The sequence below is a fragment of the Hippoglossus hippoglossus genome, chromosome 4 (assembly GCF_009819705.1).
Source record: "Hippoglossus hippoglossus isolate fHipHip1 chromosome 4, fHipHip1.pri, whole genome shotgun sequence".
In the NCBI taxonomy this organism is placed as follows: domain Eukaryota; kingdom Metazoa; phylum Chordata; class Actinopteri; order Pleuronectiformes; family Pleuronectidae; genus Hippoglossus; species Hippoglossus hippoglossus.
In genome coordinates, this window is record NC_047154.1 from 12,200,124 (window position 1) to 12,225,244 (window position 25,121).

The window sequence follows — 25,121 nt, forward strand, 5'->3', positions numbered from 1 at the left end:
GAGAAGTGTTTTTTCTAGGAATGAAACGGTCACAGGTTTGAATAAGACCCATTCCTGGATTATTCCTGGCAGGGCGGCAAAGTGGCACTGAGAGTAGAATAAAAAAAATATGCAGGATGAAGTATGTTAAAGGAATAAATAAGGTCAGACTAAGTTCTTGGTGGGAGGAAGGGCTCAGGATCCGGTGCTGGGAGAGATGAGGAGGATGGAGACTCTCGAGTGAAAGTGGAGAAAGAGAAAGGTTAAGAGCAGAAAGGGGATAATGAGAGTTATAACTGGTGTTAGCTCATCAGTTGTCACTTTGCATTATAGGAATAAACACTTACAGCTGAAAGCCTCACGAGACTGGTTCGCAAACACAGTGACCTCAGAGAGACAGAGTCACAAGGTTGAGCTCAGTGCTTGGTTGTGATTATGCCGACGTAAAGGTTACCTGGAGTTGAAGCCTTGGATATGCGCAGTGTGGACATTTATGATTGCGTGAATATAACTTAATTGCGTGAATTACAACCCGGCCTTTTGACATCTGCTTCAATCAGTCGTGCAGCTGTATCGGCCTTAAGCTTCTTCACAAATCATCGGGGGCCGGGATGCTTACGTTCTCCCTGCAGTATTTTCCAATGAGCTAGTCAGGTTTCTTGGTAATTGGGATCAAGGACATGATCAGTCTGGTGTGGTTTGAGGACATGATGAGTCGAGTCACTTGTCCTAATCAAGCAAACTCAAACTGTCTCCCTGGGTGCAATGGAGATCTGTGTGAAATCTAGTGTAGCACAGCAAAGAAAGAAAAAAGAAAGAAAAACACATTTCCTCTTCAAACACACCTCTGGTTCTTGAAAGAGAGCTTAAGGGTGATTGACAACCTGGTCCCCGGTTGCCAGGCCAGTCAGAAGTGGCGTGGGATTGTAGAGGGCGGGAGCTGCGAGGTTAACCCCCTGTGTCTAGGACAGCTGTGTAGTCGTTGGGCTGGCTGGCGGCTGCACGCTGTAAATTCTCTCTAAAGAGGGTTTACTTTTGATTTTAATGGGCGCCATAAATTTAAGGCACCCTGGTCCTGGTGAAAGAGAGAGAGGGCTTATTTTCAAATGGCCCCTCTCTCTTTCTGTCTCTCTTTCTCCCCCCCGTTCTCTCCCTCGATCAGAACAGTCTGAGGAGTGTTGCCATGTCTTTTGTGGTCTGGTTTTACCTGTAGTCAGCCTGTATGGAAAGTGTATGAAAATATCCTGAAGAAATGAAAATGCTTAATTTCTCCAACACTCAGCATAACTACTTCATTGTATATTTAGGTCATATTAGATTTTTTTAAAAGGAGAAACACAGCTTGCACAATTTCTTCCATCAAAGCAAATTCTTCTTTGGCACATAGCGGAGAAAAGTGAGTTTGCGGATGCTCAAACTAACAGCTCCCCTCCTGACTTTTTCGTCTCTCTCTCTCCCTGCAGGTGCTGTTTGCTTTGAACCAGACTCTGCTGCAGCACGAGGGCGTTCGAGCAGGAAGCCTGCAGGGCTCCTACACCACTGAGGACCTCATAACACACTACAACTGTGGTGACCTCAGCTCCATCATCTTCAACCACGACACATCACAGGTCGGTCTCCCGTTTAGATTTTAGATCACCTAACGTTTTAAAGATGTGGAGATTTCCATTAAACAAAGAGATTTGGGGCTGGAGATACAATGTGGAATTATCTGCCGGAGATTGATGTGCAGAGCCTGCATGACGGCAGTCAGGTGAGTAGATGAGGAACAGGTTCGCAGGAAAACTGGCAGGAGACATTAAACAGAAGACTTTCTTCATTTTATCTACTGGACTACCTATACATGGGAATTTCTAATTCTTCCAAAATCCAGCAACATCCAGTTTGCAAAGCATAACCCAACTCGTTCTGATGCCACATTAATGCAAATTTCTCATTATGTCCTAAACTAGAAAAGTTTACCTATTAACATTTCACCCCTATAACATTGTGGGCTGGCAAGATCAAAACCCAACATCATTATCAAAACCAAACATAATTTCTAACAGCCCATCCTGACCTGACGGGGCCATTGCACACCCACACATTCACTCTTTGTGTGAAGTGACAATGAGTGGATTCAGGTTGTCTCTCATTCATAAAACAATAAAGACTTGTATAACAGCTAAAGACAAATATATGCACAAATATCATGGATGAATCAGAAACTCTCTCCCAGTACCCTACAAACGTATTTTACTGCAAGAAAAGGCTTGCAGCGGATTTGTCATTTAGTTTTCTAAAATATTCACATAAACGTAACAGCTACTAGCAGCTCCTGTAATGGTGTTCAAGAACCCAAATCTGTCAGACCCTCAATTTGAGTTGGCAAACGCCTCTTACCCGCTTCTGCTATTACGCTATCGTCACCTCAAAGTTTTAGGCTCACACGTCAGTTCTACAAAACTGCATATTACCATATTAATCCCTCTCGACCTCAAGTTACTTGATAGTCTGACACTTTAATAGCTCTGGACTAAATACACCATATGTCCCCCTCTAACTTTGTGTTTCCTAACATAGCCTCTGCTCCTTCTGTGACGGCCTGCTCACCAGTCTTCACACCCAGCTCTGCTGTCGAAAGGTCATTCAATATATATTATAAACACTCACGCGGTAAAGACAGCACACGCAGTATCCCCAACCTCGAATTTGAAGTCACTTGAAGACCTTTATTGTGTCAAACCTCCCTTGATGATCCTGAAGTGCCATTAAACATAGCACGCCTTATGATATCAACTCACCGCTCAACTGCAGATTCCAGACACACACATACAAGTGAACAACGCACTGTTCAGACAGTTCAAAAGTCATCGTGGCTCTGTTGTTAAGCCTCAACACTAGACACATAATACCCTCTTCGACTGTGTCCATCCATCTGTTACTCCCTGGGGACCATGAGCTTGTTGGTATAACCTGCATTTACGGCTACAGGTGTCTCCTGCATAGATCCATACAATAATACCAGTTTGCTGCTTTTCCTCATGTCATAACAACATACGTATTAACATCCCAAGCACATATAGAGCAATCAGATTTCAGACTCTGGTGCTTGCTGCTGTAGCCTGGTAATCTATTGTAGTAGGTACGAGTGTGTGAGAGAAAGAGAGGGAAGTTTCAGGGCCGTAAAAGAGCCGTAAAAGAGCAGGTGGTTTTTGATAGATAGGATCTAATCCAGAGTCATTCCACAACCCTGGTTGCTCCCCCATCTCCATCTTCATCATATTAGGCCGAGGACTATGATGGGCCACAGAACACAGCCCGGCAGAATTGTGCAATACAGGTTAATGTATTTCAACACTCATCTGGTCCCAGATCCATCACTGACGCAACTTCAAAGTGAAACAGAAGAAAGAAGATGGATAGAAATGAAAGAAAGTAAAAGCAGTCATTATATATAAAATATAAGAAAAAAAACTGCCCGGAAAGTTACCTACAAACAGTTTTGTCAGTGTACTTGAGATGGCTTGCACAAGATTTAAAATCAAATTTGTAAAAGTTAAGCTCAGTACTGTATTATTCTGATGATTGACTGTTCCCACAGTTCTCACATGATGTAAATCCTTGGTGTTTCTATGGTTAAATGCTAAGTAAAAGGAAGGAAATGGAAATAAAATAGAACATGTAATTGCAAAAGAAAGGGGGGGGGGGGGAAAGAAGGTAAGAAAAAAAGAAGAACATAAAACAGCCAAATCAGAGGGGAAAGAAAGAATAGAAGATTGCTGGCAGGACAGAATGATTAAGTAAACGAGTGCAAAGAGGTAGTAAGGAAGGGAGGAAATATCTTGCTGTCATTCCACATTTCCTGTGCAGGTTGGGATAGAGAGCAGCTTATGGGCTTTCCTGCGATAACTTATCTGCATTTACCGCTACACTCCCACCTTGACCCCGCTGCGACCGAACACTTTTTTCCTCTCGTCACAAAACACTCCTCACTCATTAGAGCAAAGATGCAGTGCTCCTTCCTCACTTACACTCTTTAACTCATATTGATGATGAAGAGCTGTCAATCTGGACTTAGCTGCTGAAGAAACACAGACAATACGAGGCTTCAGGCAGCAGATATCTACGTGCCTGTGGCTCTTTTCCCACACAGTTGCTGCATTTAGAAGCAGATGTTATCTGCTTTATAATCATAAACCATTTCTATCGGGTGCGGAAATAAACATTAACCAGCCAAATGTGAGTAAATATTAGGTAGCATCCTCATGTTACAAGCTAAAATCTGGATTCTTTCTCTCAGGTTTAACATTTTTAACTTTGCATTGTAGTTTGTGTTGTTTAAATAATTTCTGATAATATTTATGGACTTGAAAATTTGTAGACATTCACATTGAGACATTCACAAAAATGTTGAAAAACACCCTTTACCACAATGTTCAAGAAAGTGAAAAGAAATTCCTGGATCAGCCCCTTCATTGAATCCGCTCCAATAGTTAATGGATTCCTCCCTGACTCATAACCACCTTCTTCTTAGTTTTAATGAAAAATCGGTTCAGTAGTTATGGTGTAATCCTGCTTACAGACAAACAGCAATGAAGTCATAACCTCCGTGGTGGAGGTAATTATGTATTTCAAGCCACAATGCATTTTTAGAGGAAACATGACAAAGTCGACAACTGAACCATCCCCTCGCTGGGTTAACCAATCCCACAACTACAGTATATTTCCTGGCTAAATGTCACCAGCTTGCCCACTAATATTATCTCACTGCTCTAATGTGAGGGTAAAAGTGCCTGCCCCCTATTAAACATTCAACTCAACACTGTCGAGTCAAAATCGAAGCAGCACAACCACAGATAGTGTCTCCAGTTATTCATTCTGATTCTGCCTTATCAAAACAGCACCTACATTACCCATAAGTCCGCTCAACCGCCAGAATCCTTTTATTCCCCTGACGGTAGAGTTTGCCTTTAATCCACAAAACAAACGACAGAACTAAACATCCAGTGTAGGTTTGAATCAGAACATTTCAACCACCATGTGAGGCGGAGAGCGGGACGAGCGCTGCAGGGAATGAAATGTGTCAGATACAGATTGTGGATGACTGCTGGAGAGCAGCACCTTGTTCACATGTGGTACGATAAATCCCCCCATGTACTCAGCATCCAGATACCTCACACCGACACTGAGTTATGCACAATTTACAGCTGTTTTACTGTTGTGTCAACGTGTAACTCAGTATTAGACGAACACTGTGTGTGTGTGTGAGCGTGTGTCTGTTCTTGTCACGCTCAAACACAATTCCAGATTAAACACTTCTTGAAGGACTCAAACACATAAGGAGGTAATAAAATTGTTTTTCTGAACTCAATCCCTCCATCATTTGATTTGCTGGGTGTCCTCAGAATGGCTGTGTCCTCTTGTTTGGACATAAAAGACAAAAAAAAGGAAGCTAACATGCAAGGTCAGAAGCAGAGATGCTAGTGAGGTGGGTTTTTTCCCAAACTGGTTTCTATCAAAGACATGGGAACAACTTCAGGAGACCAATTCAGCTTTAGTAGTTAAACAAAACAACCAAAGGACACGACTTACTGGAAGGTGAGACAGGCCAAAGTCCAAAACCAGCAAGCTAGCAGTCCAAACAAGCAAACGAGTGGGAGAGTGGGCAGGAGAGGTTCAGAGTCCAGATAACAGCTCAAAAGTTCAAATAAAGGTGAAAGCAGTCCGACGTGCTAAACGCTGGAGATACAGAACTGAAATACACGATTAAAGTTGAAAAGGACAGAAAATACACAGAGGACAAACAAGACACAGGAAACTGGAGGGAAAACCAAGGGGCAACATCTCGGGCTGAGCGATGAGGCCAATACGGAAGTGCAAAAAGCTGCAGTTCACTGGGTGGCCACTTGAGGCTGGCTCCAAGAAGGAGTCAATTCCCATTGACTCCCATGTTAAAAATCCAGGCTTTAGAGCAGAATTAAACCTGTTTACAGCCTGGTTCAAAAAACGGTTTTAGTCTCAATCACTAAGTTCTTCCTTCATGACAACTCTCTCTTAAACTCACTCGTTTAAATTATATAGAGGTTTGATATTATGAATAATTATCACTTGATGGACAGGTGACGTCACCGTTAGCTCGCGACTCCAGCTCCTAGCCTGTTGCCTGCTCGGCTTCACCTGAGCTAACAAGCTAACCCCCGTCACCGAACACGACCTGAGTCTGTGGAGAGGTTTTCACTCACATATCGGATGAATAATACGGTTTGATGTTCGGCTTGTTCTCCTGATGGAGAAGTTCAAGACGTCTGCGCTCCCGTTTCTGTGGACCAAGAGAATACTCTACAAAAACTAGAGGCTGAAAACGCCTGGCTGAAGGAGCTGGAGGTACTAAATGGCCGACTGGAGGCTGAAAATGCCTTGCTGAAGGCCGAAAATGCCCGGGTGAAAGACCTGGAGGCTGAAAACCAACGGCTGGAGAAGCTGAGGGCTGAAAACGCTGCTCTCAAAAAGCAGATCACCATGAAAAATATTTCCTGGGGAGAAGAGAGGAAGAAGATGGTCGAGAAGTTGGAGTCTTCTGCCTCTCTTCTGTTGAAGTCCAAAGACGACCTGACCAGCTTGATTCCGCCCGTGGAGTCTGAAAAAGCCAAAAAGAAGGAGCTGGAGAAGGAGCTCAGAAACATGAACATGAGCTTTAAAGTAAAAGAGGAAGAGGTCGTCTCCCTGAATGCAGACCTGAAGCTCCAGCAGGACAAGCTGCAGCAATACATCCTCAAAAATGAGGGCAGGTCCGAGGAAATATAGGAGCTGCAAAAAAAAATTAGAGACTTAGATGAAAGGAGGTCCACCGAGCACGAGGAGTCCCTAGAAAAGGAAATCAAGCTGGAGGACGCCATTAAAACTCCCGATCCAGCAGAACATTGTGCTTCAGGTACGTTACACCAACTCATTCTGATTGAATAATATTGGATTGTTGATTTGTTTCCGATTCAGACTTTGAAAAATAAAAGAGTGAAACTTATGTTGTCTCTGTGTTTTCAGGAACAGGCCTTGAAGACTGACAGCTACAAGGAGAGGGTCAAGAAGGAGAAAGAGGAGAAGAAAGAAAGGAAGAAGAGCGAGAAGGAGGAGAAGATGGAGAAGAAAGAAAGGAAGAAGGAGGAGAAGATGAAAAATAAAGAAAGGAAGAAGGAGGAGAAGATGAAAAAGAAAGAAAGGAAGAAGAGAGAGAAGGAGGAGAATGAGGGGACGACGAGGAGGAGGTTCCCCTGTTTTCTCTTCAACTTCAAACCCTCCTAATCTCCTCTCCCATCCTTTCTCTCCCTCTGCCCTGTCAATCATCCCCTCATCCCAGCTCCCCCCACTACCTTACACCTTAACCCCCTACCCTCCTCACCCTCTTCCCTCCCCTCCCCTCCTCACCCTCCATCTACCTGTATGTGTTAGAAAATGAAAAAGAACGATCTATCAATAACAGTGACCTTTCCTCTGTCTAGTGATTCCAGAAAGCTCTGTCAGTATGTGACTTGTATATCTCAAGAACTGTTCTTCTTATCAGCTACACACATGTTTATTCAAAGGCCGATTGAAGAGCAGTTTTTGTGACTGTTGTGATTTCTTTTTTAATAAACTTTGAATAAACAGACAACCAGCGCTGTGGCTGATGTTTGGTCCACAATCAAAATGATGAAAACCAAACATTCATATGTAAAAAAAACTAAATATCTATTTATATTTTATTCCTTTGTATTTTAGCTGGAAAACACACATTCTCCGCAGCACTATCCTTTTATCAGATTTGATTATATTATTTTGAAAGACACTGACAGACTATGTATCTACTTAACTAAGGTATATTTACTTATTTTTTCTGCTTATTATTCTGCATCAAAATATACAGAGGCTGTACATCACGTAATAACTCCGCTGCAGAGATCACATGGTTTTGTTGACACCCCATCGACACCGGTGTCGGCTATCCTCACAACAAACTCTCTTTATGTCTTCATGGGGAAAACACACAAAGACAGGAAGTAGAACGGGAACAGAAATGTCATAATAAAACAGGAAGTCCAATGAAAAAAAGTTAAAGAGCCAAGCAGATCATGGCACCATGAATCCATATCATAAACTTGGTTTCAGGGAAAGGGAATATTAATTTTATATGATGAAGGAGATGTATTAAACTACATATTTGTGGTTTGGGTGGTGGTAACAAATGTGTATGCTATAAACCAGTGGTTCTCAAATGGGGGTACTAGTACCCCTGGGGGTACGTGAAGGTACTCCAGGGGGTACGTGAGATTTTTTTTTAAATATATTTAAAATTAGCATCCATTAAAAAATCCTTTAAAAATTGTTATTTAATAAATATTCAATAAAATATAAATGTTTAATAAATCAGACACTGATGGCACAGCGCTGTGTATTACATTTTTTTTTGCTTTTCAGAACCACTGCTATAAACTGTATGCTAATTTTTATAGAATGAAACTAGTGGCGACATTTTTTTATTGTCATCACTTTTCAATCATTTTTAATCCATGGTAATCGAGATCCACTGGATCTTGAGCTAACAGACAAATACACTGACATTGCCATCCTGGGGCTCGGAAGCTAGTGTACTGAAAAGGGGCTAATGGACTACAACTTTTAAATAACAAAAAAGTTCAACACTCAATAAAACGTGGAAAATAATTTCAGCACCACAACCCGAAAGTGCCCTAGTTAAGAAAATACTCCTTTATTACAGCAGCTAAAACATCAGGAACTGGGGGAACATGCTGATCGTTTAAATGGGATTTTACCTGCCTCCAATAATTCACATTTTATTGCGTATACATCAAGAGAAAGAGCCAAATGGCAAATACAAGTACACTGATACCTTAAGAGGAAATTAAATTTCTGTTAAATACAGAGAAAGAGAGACATTTGTGTGTTTTGGTGTGTTCCTGAGTTAAATAGCTAAGACCCTGATGTGACACCCCTGCTACCACACGGCAGACCCCCGCTCTCCCCCACAGATTAACAGCCTGTTGAATCGACTGACGCAGCCAAGAGTAGAACTGAGCCAGTGTGGCCTCTCTCTGCACTGTCTGACTCTTAATAATTCACACAGCAATTAAACACATTTAAACACACACACACACACACACACACACACATAGTTGCACTGCATGAATGTGTGTGTGAATGTGGCTTTTAGTGCAAAGTGCATTGAGTCAATGAGACTAGAAAATGTCTTAACTACAGTCCATTTACAATCAAAATACCAGACTGTTGAGCTGACTCTTGCATTGGTCATTTACTGTCTAGCCGTGACATCAAATCGCACCTGGTTGCCAGGTTTCATACCCACATTTTCTACAAATGCTCTCTTTTTGTGTGTTGTAGTTAAATTTTCACCATGACGGTTTTTAAATTCGAATATTCTCTATCTTTCTCTCTCTCTTTCAGCTTCCCCATTTCATCAACAGCTCTCTGCCTGCTCATGACCGCACGACAGCCCAACAGATCGACAGCTACTTCCGCCAGGAGCTCATCTACAAACGCAACGAGCGAATGGCTCACCGTGTGTCTGCGCTGCTGCAGAGGAACCCAAGCAAGACATTCTTTTTTGCTTTTGGTGCAGGTAAGGGAATCTGAAATCCTGTAAAAGTGATGTTGTAAAAATAGGTTCTGACAGCTGACCTTTGATCTTCTGGTACGAAGACGGTTCCCCTTACCCCAGGCCCATAGACTGTATATAAAGATGGACGACATGACATCTCTGCAAAAGCAAAGCCAAAGTGTTTTGATCACCACCTGGTGGCTAGCTGCAGTTTAGGTTATAGACCCCACCTCATCCATGTTAATGGCTTGTACATGGACAAAAATAAAAAGTCACTCATATGGCAAATAAATTTAGCTCAATAATGGATTCTGTCATTTTAGGTTTAGTTCTTATCACACTGATGTAGCCTATGTCAAACCAAAAATATTAATATATATAATATAATTTGATTTTGTTAGAAAGAGGAAAAACATCATGATTGACAGCTGAGACTATCAATCCTCAGACTTGCAATTGGTCGAACGGGTGTGTTGATGCTACAGCATCTTCATCCCTGATCACTACTGCACAGACTCTGGCACAAAATGCGTAAACAGCCTTTGTATATCGGGGATATTTGGGCTTCATTTCTTGATAGCAGGAGGAAGTGGAAACACGTCGTCTATCTTTATTTACATTCCACGTCCAAGTCAAACAATGTGAGAATCCATCTTCACAGCAACTCTGGCCTGTTTCTCCGTGATGCATTAAATTAGATCTGTTCAAACACAGTCGGATTGGAGGTGAGAGTGTGTGTTTGCATGTTGCGTTGTGATTCTGTCAGGGCTAATGTGTGTTTATGGTCAACAATTTGCTCGCTATTATGTTTTAAAGCTAAACTGGAGAAAAAGCAGGACAATAATAGTGTTCAATGGTTCCCAGATCTCTGGCATGAAAAAAATACGTGTGTCTATCCAAGTGTATCCACACACACACACACACACACACACACACACACAAACATGCACAGAAGTCTCAATTACAGCCAGTTCCCTACCTCAGAAATAAAGAAACCATGGGCTGTTTGTTTCAATTAGCATTCCTGGCTAATGCTGCTAATGTTTCCTGAATGGTGTAGCGTGTCCTGAGGGAACTGTGTGTGTGTGTGTATTAAAATATGCACACGTGCAAGTGTGTTTGCCCACAAAAACAGGTGGTGGGTGGGTGTCTGTGTGTCTGTTTACTGTAACTGTGTGTCTGCAGTCTGTGCATCTGAAAATGGGTGGTACCGCCTCTAGGGTGCGTGTGTTTGAGTGTGTGGGAAGAGAGAGTGCACGCAAGTGAGTGTGCCACAGTGTATGATTAATGCTGAATGCCTGGTTCCTTCCTCTGGCCATTTTCGCTCTCCCTCCTCTCTTTGTGCTTGGGATTAGCAGATGTTATGACTGTATGAATTTGTGCAATAACACTTAAACAAATAGATGTTTCAGTGAACATAGATGAAGCAACAAGGACTTTCTCCTGTTACACGCTGTGTTTATGAAACAATGAAAGAAGGGAGAACCCCAGAAAGCCAGTGAATCCAATCCAACCCCTCAGGCAAAAGACGGCAGAGAGGGAGTAAAAAACAGCCATGTTTCCTATTATACAGTTGTTTTTTGCTTTTGTCAACAACATTTTGTAAATACAGAGTATTACTTTTAAGAGGTGCTAACTTTGTTATTATTAAATTGTGCTATATTCAATTATTTGCAGGGCAGCATTTGTATGATCTGTTTCCAAATGAAAATGATGCAGCGCTGTACTGGGAAATGAGAGCTCAGTCGTCATGGGCAGGGACTGTGTTAATCCAGCTTCCATGTTTCTAGAATGCATCAGCCAAACAGCCTCACACTCGACACAGCACTTCTGTGGGTCCAGCATGAGCACTACCTGCCATGACACAGTTGTGTCCTCTTGCAATGCTGGAGTAAACTCATCATATGTCTGCAAATACCTCACACATTTGATTTCATTTTATGGCATTGATAAAGTCAGACAAATTTACAGTTTTATACAAACCAGAGTGTTTACATGCCTCAAAAGTGGGACTTGAGGTGATGTGGTTCCCCGGAGCGAACACTGCCTCTGGAGTATGAGCAGTATATGCACATGTCCTCCAGGTTTGGCTTTGCAACAAAAGCACAGTTGATCTTCTGGCATGTTCACATTTCCATCAGCAAATATCTGAAATGTGAACTGCCAACAGCCAACAGCCAACGCAGACTACATAAAGGAAAAGAAAAATACAACCTTATATTAATGCATACAGGAAAAGGCAAGGCAAACATCAGGTTTTCTACATAATGGAAAAAGGTCAGATAAATACATGAATAGATGAATGTTGTTCTTGGATAATCTCATGTCACAGCTTGGTGTATTCGTTGTAAATTGTGATGGAGCTGCTGTTGCCTCATAGTTCAGTTTCACCATTTTCTGTTAGTCCAAAAAACTTCACAGTCAATATAGCTTTTATTCGGGTCATAAGCAAAACAGCTGGCAAGTTTGAAGTCGATTGAAATGTCAAGGATATTGAAATACAGACAGACAGGTTCCTCCCATATGTAGAATTTGAAGTGAACCAGCAGGGACTTATTCGGCCTAATAAGACATTTCACCATTAAAATCCGTTCTCATGCAGCCTCATGTTCTCCAGGTTGGCCTCCTTTAAACGTTTGCCCTTCACACAGCAGCTGTGTGTTTGCTTCCCCGTGTTTCCAACCTGGTCTGGATAGACGGGAGGTGAACATATGTGTCAGGTCACCTACAGGCTGCGGCTTCGTGTGAGAGAGAACTGACAGCGAGTGTGAGGTGATAGGAACCACTACAGTTATAGGCCCGCTGCATGCATAAACACATGCACACACACACATGCTTATACCTCGATTCATACTTAATCGTGCATGCAGTACTTATGCACATACCAGTGGGAGATGTTAGGGGCCTCCACACCAGCACATAAGCATTTTAAATCGCTATTATTTAATTATCATTCTCTTTTGATTCTAATTTCAAATTTCTTTCCAGATTTGTAAAGCATAAAATAACAAAGTAAAACCAAACTTACTGGGAAAAGTACAAAATCTTTGAGAAACAAGTTATTGGATGTGTATTTTGACTTTTTAATTTGGTCCATGTCCCATCCACTCACATGGAGAAGTTTTATGACAAACACTGCAGCCCACCACCAGGTCACTTTTGGGGAGCTGGCAGGTTGTCTGACTTTATATACAGTCCATGGTTCGGTTTTAATGACGAAGAGAAGAAGAGTTGAAGGCCCAGATATTTCAGACAAATACATGGGGTAAATACAAGTCTCAGTAAAGGCATTCAGAGGGCAAAGGGGAAGGTCGTCAATGAGGGCAACATTTCTGCATATGAATAAACAGGGGATTTATTCAATTTAAAGCTCACAATCTGCATGTGTCCTGTGTACCTTTAAGTTTCATAAGGAAAACTTTGTGAAATATTTGTGGAAATTAAAGAGAAAGTGATTGAAATTATCTGCACAATAAATTCAGTGCAATTTTAACAACCACACAATTTACTTGTGACAAAAAACTCTGTCTATTATCTAAACTACATGTTATTTCTTCAACTTATTCCTCCTGAACTATTGTTGTGCGAGTAGGATTAACATCTGTCTAACTTAATTTACCATGTCCCTTCCCATTAGTTTCTATACACCTGCAAAGACATACACATAAAGTAGAGAAATGCACTTCATTGGATAGACCTAAGTTGTGTCTCTGATTAAAGAAAAAAGGTTATTTTGCCTGTTTGATTAATGCCGTACATTTTCAAAAACAAGACACTTAGGGATTAATAAATCAGGCTTAATGAAGTCTCCCCCATGCTGTAATCACAAACCCTTTCCCCCTTCTCTTATTTCTGTCTTTAGGACGCTGACTCATGTCTTTACGGACCTGTAACTGTCCCCGCTGGTCCCAGTTTCTCATTGGCCATAATGAAGCATGAAATTTTATCATCCAGCGATGCCAGGTCGGATTAAGTGACGGCCTGGACTCCCAGAAATCTGACTGCGCGTTCATTGCTCTTCAAGGTTTTCTTTGCCTTGCGTTGTGAAATGAGCGTGATTATAATCTAACAACAGTGTTCACTTTGAGTAATGAAGAGGAATAAAAGAGGACAGAAAGTGTGAGCGTTAAGACTATCCAGACATCTTTTAAAGTAAATACAGCTCAGGGAGATGAATTACAGCCGTTTCCAGTCCAAATGTGGGCGTATAATAATGTGATCGTATAAAATCCAATCTTTATGGTCAGATCTCAAAAATCACATTAAAATGACATGTGTGAGTGTAGGCAGCGGGCTCGTAGATATATGGCTTATTCTCATGAATTTTTAAATGGAATAAGCATAATGTGGGACTGGAGAACTTTTTTGGATCCCTGCGCTGAGTCTGACAGGATCACGGTCGCTCTGTGACTGTAACCATCTGTTTGTGTGTCCTTTCATGAGTACGTCAGGTGGCTGTTTTTGTGTTTATCAGGTTGCATTTCTTTCCACACAACAGCTAAATATTAACAGCCACTCGGGCTGCTTTTACCTTGGACCCTTCATTTCCAGTCTGAACCTTGTCCAGCGCGCAGAAGGAAAACAGGACTGTCGGGAAAGAGCCAGGGCAGCACTCAGGTCAAGGCCCTCTAGAGTTACCGATGTCGTAGTCCAATCCAGGAGTTTTTTCACAGGGTAATTAAACTATACGACGTGTGCATAAAGTGGTTCAGGCAGGAAATCCATCTCTGCTCAGCTCAGCACCTTACTTACCAGCCTCCCCCTTTCCTCTCAGTGCACACCTACACCTTCCTGCAGCATAAGTACTTGTATGTGCTAAAATGTATTCTTTTGTCCTCCCTAAAACCATTTCATTCTCTTTTTCTCTGCCCCCCTTTTTCCCCTTCATCCTGCACATGTGCATGCACACACGTGTTGTTACAGAGTTTTTCCTTCACTTTCACCACAGGTTATTATAACAAATTACAGAGGTATAGGCTAAATGAGCTCCAGCAGGCATAATTTAATTACTCCAGACAGTATAAAAGAGACTGACTGAGCAGTATAAAGCCTCTCACAGGAGCCGGCTGCCGGGCCAACATTTCAATGGTCTACAGCAGCAACTCAGTCAACAGTCATATTCCAGTCAGTAATTCAGAATATTTTCTGAATAGTTGAATTTTTAAGCACTGAGTTTATATTACTGTCAGTCTGCAATTCCTCATTAACTCCCAGACTCGGTATTTTTTTAATAGGCATTGCATCAAATGACTAAAGGGGTCACCGGCAGCTACTTTCAGCTATTACCAGCTATTAAGCCCTTATTTGGGTTTATAATTTCAGGCCCAAAAATGTAATACATTGTTCAGTCTCACTGTCTAATCACTCGTTTTATAAAGATGGATTATTTAACATTTACATTTGACGTGTTCATTTGGTCCATGTCCTATCTCAGCCACCAGGGGGAGATTGTGATGCTTTGGCTTCACGTTTGAGGAGCTGTCATACCGTCCATCTTTATACACAGTCTATGGTTTGGACTCCAGCGTCATGACATCCAACAAATGTTTCTGTGTTTCACTGGATGAGTTTGACCACTTGGCTACTTGCTAACATCAAAAAGCCATCAGGTGATGGCTGTGACTGTTTCATCCTACACCCATTAAGCCGAAAAAGAAAAAAAAGAACAAAAGTATTTTTAAATGAGCTGTTTGATATTTTATGAAATTAGCTAATATTTGAATTTATATGTAACAATACAGCCAGTAAGCTAGCTAGCGTAGAGGAAAGTTTGGAAATTTGGAAAATTTCTTTTTTGTCTGAAGTGAGTTAAGGCTTTGTCCCTAAATGAATATTTATAAAAAAAAGTAATTCAGCTTTTCCATCGTCTTTCCCTTCATGTCCTCACGGTGTCTCATCCTCCTCCTTGAAACTGTGGTCACTGCTGTTCACGATTACTATCAGTATTATGTAATGGGGACCAATCACAGACATCCACCGTAGCATGACGTAGTCGTAGTGAGGCCAAGTGAACGCATCACTATTTCCCCCTTCGCACAAAACGACACAGCAGCACCAGCAGTGAGCTGGCAGACACACTGTCCGCACATGTAGCGCTCTGTTGTAAACACATGCAGTCGTCAATCGCTCACTCATTCACCAATATGGGAATTCTCTGTCGCCCTCGTTCCCAGTCACACACAAACAAATTAACATACAGTCACTTTTACAAACAAGTAAATGATCATTTGTGCTGTGGAGTGTGTGTATGTTTGTCTGTGTGTGTGTGTGTGTGTGTGGGTGTGTCGGTGTGTGTGGGTGTGTGTCTGTGTGTGGGGGGGTGGGGGGTCGCTGTGAGGGTGAGGCAGTGTGCTGCTGGAGCTCTGTGGTGTGCTTCAGCAGGTTTTCATTTGCCAGTTCTCTGGCAGCCGCTGCCCGCTCTTATTGAAAACATCCCATGGAATTTCCTCCCGCTGCCACGGCCTAGACACCACTTCACACACGTACACACTCGCACGTGTGTTTATGTATGTTTGCGACGCAAAGTCAGATGATCCACAGAGATATTTATCGCTAAAAAGAGCAGTTACTGTCAAAAGATACACATGTACCATTGTTTGTTTTACAAGTCGGATCCACTTTGGATCCGTTCGGCGAAAGTTGATTTTTGAGCGCATGTTAACCGGCGCAGGCCTATAATAGCATCATTGTGCAGGCAGAGCGGGACCATGTGTTTTTCAGTCGCTTGTGGTGTTGTGGTGTTGAAGTGATGACTGAGGGAGAGAGTCTGCCCGGCATGCATGTCACTTTGTCTCTGTGGCTCATCCCCTTACTGCATATCTGCTTTTCTCAGCCCTTTTCCCTGTCTGTGTCTGTCTGTCTCTCTCTGTCTTTCTCGCTCTGTCTGTCTTCCTGTCTTTACTTTCCTGCCCTCCACGCAGTCGTTCTGGTTTTACGCTGTTATCTTTCTGGTCTTCTCACTTTGTCTCTCTCCATCTGGTGCTGTCTCGCATTTATTAAACTGACGCCATCCCTCGCTCCGGCGTCTCCTCTGCCTCGTGCCGTCCTCCCCTTCGCACAGAGCTTTTTACGAAGTGACGGAGATACCATGTGTGCGTCATGTGTTGCGCTTTGCTTGGTGGAGAAGACAGATAGAGAGGAAGAGATTTAGAGATATTAGTGCTTTCCAAATGACAGTTTGAGCTTAGCACGCATTTAGATTTATATTTAACAGGAGTGTGGTTTGGCCTATAGTGTGTTTTTTGCTGCAGTGATGTGTCTCATTGCGTATCATTCAGTTCTTTGGTCCCGTAGGTCCACTTCCATCCTGTCTCACTGTCCATTAAGGTGAAATGTCTCTTTCTGCAGTGCACGTTGTCACACATATGTATTGGCCTGCTTTTAAATTCGTGAATGTCCTGTTTTCCATGTACAAAAAAGAAAAAGTTTCACTCAAGTAACAGAAAACCAACAAATTTCCACATGTTCTTGCCCCTTGAAAAAGTTTTTCCATCAGCATATCTGCTTGTACAGTATGTCCACAGTACAAATTATCTTGACAGTCTGTTGTTGTAATTGATTAAATCAAGCAGGCTGCATCTCAGACCAACAAGACTTTGTTTCATTGTGTAAAAGTATCTGAGATTGAAAACATTCGGCCTAACATTCCAGTTTATTGTATTTGCCATGCAAAGATATATTTTTTTGTTTTTAATGCATTATGCATCTATTGTAGCTTATATACAAATCACTTGGATTTAAAATGTAATGCAAAAACAACGTGCTGTTTTTTAATTCATAAAAAATATAAAAAATGTCATATTCAATATGAAAACCATAAAAAGTAGTTAGTTTTAGTTTTACATTAAAGTGCCAGTTAGCATTTTATTATAATTGACAGAAATTAGATTACACATTTCATTTATGCTGTAGCTGCATTCATGACTTTCTCTTTCTTACATAAGTTAGATCTGTCTTTTACCCACGTTACATATTTTCACTACTTGTAAAACAATTTAAAAGTGTTTCTGAGCCCTGGGTATCACACATACCCCTCAAATACTGTAGCCACAGAATTAGCACTAACACGATGCCCATGTACACTTATGTTGTTTTGTAAATGTGCAGAAATGTAACTCTTTGCGTTTGCATGGGCATCGTCTTATGGTAACTCTTAGCTAAACTGGTGGGGTTCCCTGCTTTAATGAAATCAGTGTAGACCTTTAGCTTGTTCAAGAATTACACACTTCATTAGAACATCTCATACCTTATTTAGAGCCAATAAGCTTAATGCTACATTTCATAAACACATGGAGGCTTCAGTCCTACTCGCTTTGATCCTCTGAGCTCTGAAATTGGCTGACGTGCACACAGCAGAAAGTATGTGGAGCGGAGAATACAAGCACACAAAGGTTCACTTCTTGGTGCTGCGTTTCCTGCGTGGTAGTTAATTTCATTCACCTGTTGTACCAGGTGTAAATAAAGTGCAGATTAAATGGTAAGAATGAAAACCAGCTGCTCTCTGGGTCCTGAGAAACCACTGCTGTGAAACTCTGGTTACTGCCAGCACACACACACACACGCACACACACACAGACATTTCTCCATGACTTCAGAGGACATAACTTTATTTCTTGGAGAGGTACTCTAACCTTAAACATAGTTAGTACTTGCCTAACCATAATCACCCTTACTCTAACCTTAACCTAAACCTAACTTTAACGTAAACAGGAACACATCTTCCCCTCGAAATTAATTTTTTTTACATTATTTGCACTCGTCCCCATAAGGAAGACACGTCCCCATAATGTGTGTAAACAGATTTAGGTCCCCACAACATGACTAATACCTGGACCACACACACACACGCACACCTTCAGGAACACAAACACATATTGACACACAAGCATGCACATACATACATTTACTCAAAGCTTGTCGAATGCCAAACACACACACCAGACTGAGACATTGCACAAAATGCACTCCTTTCACGCAGGGTTCACACTTATTAGGCTTCAGCGGAAACACTGCTCCTTCAGTTTGAATGGGCTGACGTCATATGCTGCATGCCAGACTGCTTTGTGGTTCCATTGCGTAGCTCACGCTGCGTGCAGCTGCAAGTAAAGATGAACGACGCGTCTCAACTTCCTCCCACTGTCCAGAAATAAAGCCACAATATCCTGGATATGAACAGTGCCAGTTTGCACATTTGAAGCCAGAATCTGCACTGTAGTGATTGGGGGATGGAGCGGTGGTATATCGATGTCCCGCCGATACACATGCTCAACCAATCACGAGTCACTCCCAGCCGTCAATCATGATGTTTTACCCCATTTTTATAGCAACTAATACCTATTTAAAACCAAACTTACTGGAAAAAGTAGCAGTTGGACATTCATCAGTGTGGTTAAATGACAGACACCATCTTTGAGAAAATGTAGCCTATCTGGCGTGCACATAAGTTTTGGAATAAAAGGAAATGTGCGAGTCTTTTCTACCTGCTCAAATGAAAACTCAATGTTTGATTGAACTTTAATTGAAGGATAGAGGAGAGTATATTTACTGACGGAAAGATAAAGACCGTGAGACAGAGCTCTGTGAGGACACCGCAGCTTCTTCCATTACGTGTGAGTGTCCAGGAGAAAGACGTCTTTCTCCTCCAGTTGACCAGCTGCTCCCTATAATCTCCTTGTCCCCAGCAGGAGAGATGACCACATCTGCCGGGAATAAAAACAAACAATGGGGGCGATTTTCGCTTAATGCTGTTAGCTTCCCTTTAGGTGCAGCTCACCTCCCTTCCTGTCTCCATTTCTTTGCACCTTTGTATTCCACCTCCAGCACACGACTTTCTCTCTGCCCACCAGGAGAGCTTTACGGACTGCAGCACGAGCTCACGCAGTCTAAATATTTAAACGCGGGGAATCACTTTAAAGCTTCTAGCACTAAAACCACTGAGCCCTCCCTCCAGCCTTCTCTGACATGGATGGGTGTCAGGTCCACCACATGCAGCCGTCTACCTCTGGATATGATCCCCCTTGCAATTCTCTTGATCTCTGTATTTGACCCGAACCTGCATGTCAACAGCTGTCGCTCAGAACACCTCAGAGCGGAGCAGGGAGACACTTGGACCTCGTATTGCATGCATAGCAAGTGAAGTCATTATGGAGATGAGGATTAAGAAATGTGGAGGGGTGAGAGGAAAGACTCCAAGCTGCTGTTATTCCCTTTCTACAAATCTAGAACTGGGCTGAGAGGTGGAATTTACCATTCTGCCTTTTTAGATTTACACTTCATTTGAAAGTGATGCTCTGTTTTCAAGGCAATGGTTCAACTATTTCTGAGGCAATGGGGGTAGTTGTATCCCCAGCTCCGCTCTGTTAATCCAAAGGCTTCTGGGTGATTTCTAAAGGGATCCCGGCTCTGTAAAACTGCAAATGGAAATGCACAGCCAGGAGCAGGGATGCTGGCCTTATTAAAATCTTTGCTGCATTACTCATATGGTGAGTGGTAGTGCTACGCAGGATACATCAGGGAGGCACTTTCCTCTATAAAACATAATGTAAACACACACACAAATACACTGGACACATGGCACACACACTGCCTGGTACATTAGCAGATGACTAAAAGAAAAACCTGAATACATGACTAAAATTGAAACAAATGCAGATGCTTCCATATGAAGCATGGTAGTAACTTAATGTTATTGATGAGTGTAGGCTCTTGGACAGTTGGACAGTTGAGGTGGTTCAGGCATCAAGTCATGATGCCTCCTGGGCGCCGGGCACTTCAAACTGGGAGGAGACTCGAGAGTAGACCCATAACTTGCTGGAGGGACCCTAAGGTGAGTTGGAAAGTGGGACTAGGCAGAGGCACATCTGGGATTTCACTTGGCTTGATAAGTGGATGGATGGATGGAGTAGAGGCCCTTTTAGATGGAGAGCGATTCGTGCTGTGCTGGCCGTTGGGTTCAGCTCACAGTCTTCCCCCGCCCTTGGTTTGTGCTATGGTGGCTGCTGGGTTCAATCCTAAATAGTCTGAGTTTTCTGTTGGTTTTCTTGCCCATTTTGCCCAAGTACAAAAAGCTAACTGCCATCTGACTCAAAATGTTTTGCCATGATATGGTTTTCCTCCTGAGGTCTGTACATAATTGTGTCGTATAATTCGGGGAACTCAGACACGCACAATATCATCTTTTCTTTTATTGTGCATTCTGTTCCAGGCTGGAAGCTTTGTTTCTATTGAACTGTCATTGCGTGGCGTGAGCAGTTGAAAAGAAGGGCTTTCAAAGTGCAGTGGTGCTGTTGTTGTGCTGCGTCAGAAAGGGCCTTGAGAATCGTAGACTATGCCAGCTTGGCAGTCACTAGATTTCAACTCAACGGAACATTTGCTATGAGCCCCCTCCTATAAAGCTACAGTTGCTAGGGCCTTTTGGGCTTTCTGTTAAAACGGTGGCAGAATTTACCGTAAATATTGAAATCAATGAGTTTTAAATTTCATACATGCACACAAACAGGATTCTAACTCGGAGCCATTGATTTGTGGCCAAAAACCTATTGTTACAGCAAATGTATCCAATGCAGAATGCACTCGAGCACACAAACACCCTGTGTAATCCACACTTTACACGTGTGTCCTTTTTTAGAGCTTAAATAATTATGATCAATTAAACAACTATGGGAGGATGTGGACGAACATATGAGCCAGTGTTTTCCATCGCCATCATCAAAACACCAGATGAGGTTCATCACTCCAGTGGAGTTCAGAACCTATGCAGAGGAGCGCTGAGGCTAATGGTCCATGGTGGTCCATCACCCTACATGTTAGTTTTTCCTTCAATTTGTCACCGGTTGGACACATGCACCCTTATTCATACACATTCACAAACACATGGCGATGAGTAGACGTTTCTCCATTATCTCAGCCTGTGTACACACTCAGTCTTGAGCACATTTCCAAACAAATCTAAAGAGGAACACGCCCATGTCAACCATAAAGTGGTGGGTTAGATTTTTTATTTTTCCTCTCTGTTTATGGGTTTCTCTCATCACTGCATCCTCCCTCTCTCTCTCTCTCTCTCTCTCTCTCTCTCTCTCTCTCTCTCTCTCTCTCTCTCTCTCTCTCTCTCTCTCTGTCTCTCTCTCTCTCTCTCTCTCTCTCTCTCTCCATTTTTTTATACCTCATCCTCGCATCTCTCTTTCATCTGTTGTTCTACTGGCTCAGAGGCAACAGCTTGTGTTTGTTTGGTCCACGATGTAGCAACAGTACCCAGCATGCATTCCTGCCGGTTGCAGGGTGTACTTCAACGCAAACCATCTCGCCCTCTGGTCACGCTCTCCGTCTGTGCTCCCTCTCTTTCTCCGCTGCTTAGTATCCATCTACCCCCCCTTTTTCTTTCTTCCTCTCTGTTTTTATTCACTCAATCCACCACTAAGTTGCGATCTCCTCCCTCTTCTATTCTCTCATCCTCTTTTTAGTGTTTCTGCAATTCTCATATGAGGTGGTCTGCTTGCAGGCCATGTGGGATTTTTTTTCAAACCACTAGTGCGTATCAGCTGATCCATTGTTTACACTGTGTAATTGCAAACACATTTGTTTTTACAAAAACTAAAAAATAACATAATTATCTTCCTGTGTGTTTCGCTTTTTACATTTTTGGATCAATCTCCCATGCCAAATTCTTGCTGTGTTTCCATTTATCCCCTCTCTTCCTGCTGTCAGCATCTCTTTGCATGTCGAGGGTCGTCGTCCCAGGAGGATATAGAATGGGATGGCGAGAGAGGTGGATGAATAGTGAAAGGAGACAGGAAGGGAGGGATGAGGAGGAGAATGAGAAAGTGATGGAGAGAGGGAACAGGGGGCTACAAAGAAAAGAAAGGAGGGGTAGAGACTAAAGATTGATTGGTGTTGACATGGATGGAGTCGAGTCTGCATGGGTGGCAACCCTAGAGACATGGTGCGGCACCTCTTTTTGCAACACACACATGCACTCACAAACAATTTAGTGGAGAGAGAAGAGACGAAAACAAGTAGTTGATGGAAAACATAACCACAGTGACACCCAGACAACCAGGGATGATAATTAAGTCTGGAAAGACAAGAGGTAGAAACAAGAGGTGGCAACAGTAAACACAGACGGACAAAGGAAGAGGTGGAGCGCAGTACGTTGCTACTGCGAGGGAAAATCAGGGGTGAGTCATTAATGAGTCATTAACTCAAGAGCCACAGGAAGGGGAACACACCGTAAGGAAGTGCACACTACAAAAAGTCACGCTTGCTTCTACATGATCATTTAACTGTATTTTCAAGGATCACATTTTTTTATATAACAAGCTATATCTGCTTTATTAGAGTGATGACAGCCGACTGGCAGAAACAAAATGGATGATGCGTGAAAGTGGTTTGAGGCCACAAGACCACAAGTAATGTTGTTCCTGTCGTAGCCTCAGCGTGAGCCATAGATCACTTGTTAGATGAATCACTGGGATATAAATAATGATGAAGTTTGAAGCTGCGCTCCGATTCAATTTCTACATATTAATTGTAAGCAGGTTATTATGAGTATGAAAATGATAATCAAGTACACTCAGATACTGAAACAAATGTTTTTGAGTGTCCAACTGAACTAAAGTACAATAAATCCTGTCTCATATATGAATATTTGCCAAATGCATCTGAATGAAAACATAATCACTGCCTTGATTGTTAAATGGGTAGTTTGAGTTTGTATTTTAGGAGCTTGAGGCACTGGAGGTTTGAGGGTGTAGTTGGGGTTGAGGATAGTGGAAATACGCAGCAGGACTTTGACACTAGAGATCAAGGTTAACACGAACATTAATAAGTAAGTAAAGACATCAAGTCCAATTCCTCAAGACACTTTTGACTTTTTCAGTATCGAACAATGAGACCATAATCTTTTCCCCTTAACCCTTAACCAAGAGCTCGGTGTGCCTGAGCATGATAATAAAAACATTAATCATGGGAAAAGAGGAGCAGCTCACAGCTGCAAAACATCGGGACAATTTGCAGATGGTGCTGATAAAGCTCTCACAGGACTTTGAACAAAGAAACAATAAGTATTAAGGCTCTGTAATAACAATGTGATTTCTCTTTAATAAGCTTAATTGGCAGTGACATTCAAAAGTCATGGGGTCCATTTTCTATTTTAGTCTTTTAGTAGGAAAGAAAAGTAGAGTAGTAGAAAGACTCTATGCAGTCAGTATGTTATGTAGCATTTGGACATTGCGGATATTTAATTTGTCTTTGTTCCTGATGAAACCCTCTTTATTTTGCTCAGGAAACTATCATGCAACACCAGAAATAAATAAAGGCTTTCAAATTACATTCATTTTCACATAAAAAGGTCATAGATTGCTGTTATAAGTAAAAATGGCTAGGTGGCCAACAGTCCCCTTATTAAACCTCATTTAAATTCACTTGATCCTCATTACACACACTCTTATTTATCAGTCTCCAAAACATGCCAGATTTTTTATTTCATCAAGATCCAATAATTATTCATGAGAAATCACGTAAAATGTTGAAAGACACTCTAATTTGCATTGTTGTAAAGAAGGTGAAAGTCTGCACCCTAATCCGTTTCTGCACCAATACTGAATGGTTCTTCTTTGGGTCACGCACCACCACCCCTCCACCAAATTTCATGAGTTGTTTTTTCGTAATCCTGAAAACAAACAACAACAACAAAATGCAGACAAAACATAACCTCCTAATGGTGGAGATGATAATTTCACACACAGCAGCAGCAGCATGTTTTACAGTGTACTACCTGTGCATTCAGCCTCTGAGCTCCCCCAGCAGCAGGGGGCGCAATTAAGAGTCGTGTGACCTCTCATTATATCTCTGCTAATTGAGGTGGTTTGTTGGGCCTGGTCTCTGCTTCAGAAGCACCACACTGTTTACTGTCTGGATACGCCACAAACAAACACACTGCAACCCAGCCTTTATCGCACACACACACACACACACACACACACACACACACACACACACACACACACACACACACACACACACACACACACACACAAACGGAAAAGAGCTATTATCTCTGTACCCAGTCACTCACCCACGCACACACTAAGGATGAACCAAAAAAATACACAGGAATAAACAACACACACACCACAGTTGTCAGATTAATGAATGAATAAAGAGAATCATACACTCGAAGCATTTTCTCTGTGTTTTCTCTGTGTTGCAGACAACGGTACAGTGAGTTGTTTGGAGAGAGTGGGTGCTTGTTTACAGGATCCGAGAAATAAAAAATGAAGTTTATCCTGAAAGGAAAATACTCAGCAGATTGAAGGTTTACTGAATGTTAGATTTACGGAAGGTGTGTCTCAGAAATGAAAACCATGTGGTGATGGAAAACTGCAATTTTATCTTACAAACACACAAAAACACACACACACACACAGACAGTTTGTGTGTGTTATTCGTGACAGCAGAGCGGAGGAAATCAAGTCAGCCCATCAAACAGTCAGCTTGACCTCACACCCGGTGAACACACAAGAGGTGTTCTTCTTCTCCCCCAGAAATTAATGAA

The 25,121-nt window shown here is 42.1% G+C and overlaps 1 protein-coding gene across 1 annotated transcript in view; it reads left to right on the forward strand.

Moving 5' to 3' along the window:
• trabd2b (TraB domain containing 2B) overlaps positions 1-25,121 on the forward strand; it is a 68,993-nt gene that overhangs the window by 37,702 nt on the left and 6,170 nt on the right. The window contains exons 3-4 of the mRNA XM_034582651.1: positions 1,443-1,589; positions 9,418-9,592. Coding sequence (XP_034438542.1) covers positions 1,443-1,589; positions 9,418-9,592 — 322 coding nt within the window. The remainder of the gene's footprint in view (positions 1-1,442; positions 1,590-9,417; positions 9,593-25,121) is intronic.